General features: G+C 44.8%; 1 protein-coding gene across 1 annotated transcript; it reads left to right on the forward strand.

Moving 5' to 3' along the window:
• The first annotated feature begins 1193 nt into the window (after positions 1 to 1193).
• On the forward strand, positions 1194 to 1833 carry SLN (sarcolipin). Its single transcript, XM_060604596.2, has one exon. The coding sequence runs from the start codon at positions 1283 to 1285 to the stop codon at positions 1376 to 1378; it is 96 nt and encodes a 31-aa protein (XP_060460579.1). The 5' UTR covers positions 1194 to 1282; the 3' UTR covers positions 1379 to 1833.
• Positions 1834 to 2948: the final 1115 nt, after the last annotated feature.

Raw genomic sequence — 2948 nt, forward strand, 5'->3', positions numbered from 1 at the left:
GCGTGAGTTCTCAAAGTTTGATTTCCCGCATGTACTATCTTACAAGCTATAAAGATACCATCCCTGCTCTTTGAAGTGTTTACAATATAGGCACATCCTGCACTTGACTAAAAATAGCTGGCACAAGCCCTTTTTGAAATAGAAGTACCCATGAGGTTAACACTTGCTCTTTCGACTGAGTGCCTGCTATGCGAGGGACTTCTGGTTGACCCCAGTGGGCTCTATGCCCAACGTAGGGCTTGCAAGAGGCCACGCAGCTGCTGCAAATGCTTCATATGCTTTCACAGGGTTAGGCGAAGACCTGTGGTGGCCTGAAACTCGAGAGATTATGGCATCCTACTTTATATGCAATTCAGTGCAAGAACAGATACTAAACCATACCACTTTGGGGGTTTTATTTTGTTTCGGTGACCTGGCTTGTTGGTATTCTAAGAAAAGCAAGCGCGCGTGCATACACACACACACACACACACACACACACACACACACACACACATATTGAAGAGAGAAAATAGAATATTTTGGGTTTTATCCAAAGCATCTGTACGTTCATCACAGGAAAAAACAATCAGGACTTTGTTGGATTTTTTGACATTAGGTAGCAAAACCAGGTTCTCTTTATTAGTCAGGGTTCTTCAGAGAAATAGAAGCAATAGGGTGTGTGTGTGTGTATGTATGTGTAGGACCTACGTCTAGATGTTGATATTGAGATGGATATAGATAGATATATAGATAAAATTGGCTTATGTGATTATGGAGGCCAACAAGTCCAAAGTCTGCAGGGGAGGTCAGCCATCTGGAGAGCCAGGAAGAAATGTGGCTCTAGTCCAAAGATAGGCTGGAGGCTAGAAACTTAAGATGAAGGTTTTGGCAGTGTTGATCTCTTCTGAGGCCTCTCTCCTTGGCTGCTAGGCGGCTGCCTTCCCTGCCTTCACATGGCCTTCATTTGTACATGTCTGTGTCCACATGTCCTTTTCTCAGAAGAACACCAGTCATAATGGGTTAAGGCCCATCTTGATGGCCTCCTTTAAACTGAAGTACCTTTTGAAGGGCCCTGTCTCCAAATACAGTCCCACACTGCGGTACTGGGTGTCAGGATTCCAACACAGGAATTTTGTTGGGGACACAGTTCGGCCCCTAACACTCTCCTCTTCCACAGTGAGGAAAGCATGCTCATTAATCTTCCATGTTCTCTGTGTAACTTTCCATTAGGTGAGGCAAGCAGGACGTCTGTGGTGCGCCCTCAGGAGTCTGCCTTCAGTTCTCACCGAGCCAACTCAGGATGGGGATATCCACTCGAGAGCTGTTCCTCAACTTCACTATTGTCCTCATTACCGTTATTCTCATGTGGCTCCTTGTGAGGTCCTATCAGTACTGAGAAGCCATGTCATGCTCCTGGGATTGACTGCATCTCTCCAGAGCTGCCTGCCATATGCCCTGAGCTCCCATTGCTGTCATGGGATGCCTCTCTTGGCACCCCAAGGCACTTCTGACCCGCCCTCACGATATCCAAGGTGCCTCCAGTGTTAGGATCAATTGTGGGTACTCTAAAGATGCTGTTCTCAAGGGCTGCTAAGTATTTGCCAGTGAGCATTAGATTTACTCCTCAACTCTTCCTGCAGATGTGTTAGACAAGCCACAAGGTTAAAATTAAATGATTCATGATGATGTAGAATTGTAACAAGCCCCTGATCTGTCTTACCCACACATCCCTTCAACCCACACTGTCTGCAACCAAACTCTAAATCAACTCACCAGAAGAAAGAAATGTTAGAGGAAGTCGTTGTCAACCCCTATAGCTATCATGTGAATAAAGTTAACTCAACTGCAAAATGACTTTGGGAATTAATTTTAGCTTCTATTTGTGATGCTGCATTTGACCCTTGGCTGGGATCGAAGTGACACGTGTTACAGTATCTCTAGCATATGAGATAAACCCAGATGCTCGAACTGCTGAGGATTGGGAACCAAGTCAATTAGGATTTGTCACATTTCAGAGAATTCTGTTGATTCGGTGTTTCTCCAACTTTCTCTCTAAACTAGTCCCAAGGGCAGAGGGAGATTAAATTCCACTCAGAGGTCTGGGGCATGGCCTGAAGTGTCCACTTAAAGCACAGAATTTCTTTGAAGTCTTGTGCTTTACCTTTAAAATTCACAAACAGTATATATTGTACCCTGTAAATCCCCTTGTTTGTTTTAATATAAGGAAAGTTATTTGCCACTGAGTAAAACTAGAACATGAAGCAAGTATCTAAGAGAAGCATACTCCAGTTCGCTTATTGTCATTATGCACATAGAGCTAGTCATTCATAAACTGCAGCTGTAACCAGGAGAAAAATTGAAAATGCAAATTTACATATGTGTTTATGAAATAGACATTTTTTAAACATGTTGCTAGAAAGCCCCATCCTAGAGAGACCACATTTGTTCTTTGGCCAATTCCGAGGTGACCATGGAGAAAAGGAATGTTGATGAACCTTGTGTCTCACAGCTCCCTCATGAAGGCGCTCCTGGCCGAGAATTCAGCCCATCTCTGAGGCAACACCTGCCTGGCATTGTGGTCCTCCGCCCTGGCCGCACGGTTTATGTACTCAGGGGAGATTTTTCAAAATATTTATGCAAGGTCCTCTTCAGACCAATTAAATCAAAGTCTCAGAGGATTGGGGCGCCTGGGTGGCTCAGTGGTTAAGCGTCCAACTCCGGATTTTGGGTCAGGTCATGATCTCACTGTTCGTGAGTTCGAGCCCCACATCGGGCTCTGAGCTGACAGTGCCGAGCCTGCTTGGGAGTCTCCCTCTCCCTCTCTCTACCCCTCCCTGGTGTGCACTCTCTCTCTGTGTCTCTCAAGAATAAATAAATAAATTTTTAAAAAATCTCAAGAGAGTGGAGCCCAAGCATCTGCCTTTTCCAAAATTCCTCTAGATGATTAGAGTATGTAGCCAGAGTTG

The sequence above is a fragment of the Panthera onca genome, chromosome D1 (genome assembly GCF_046562875.1).
Source record: "Panthera onca isolate mPanOnc1 chromosome D1, mPanOnc1 haplotype 2, whole genome shotgun sequence".
NCBI classification, from domain to species: domain Eukaryota; kingdom Metazoa; phylum Chordata; class Mammalia; order Carnivora; family Felidae; genus Panthera; species Panthera onca.

Bases quoted from the DNA above. Each gene is read 5' to 3' on its own strand.
- SLN (XM_060604596.2), top strand. From the start codon at position 1,283: ATGGGGATATCCACTCGAGAGCTGTTCCTCAACTTCACTATTGTCCTC.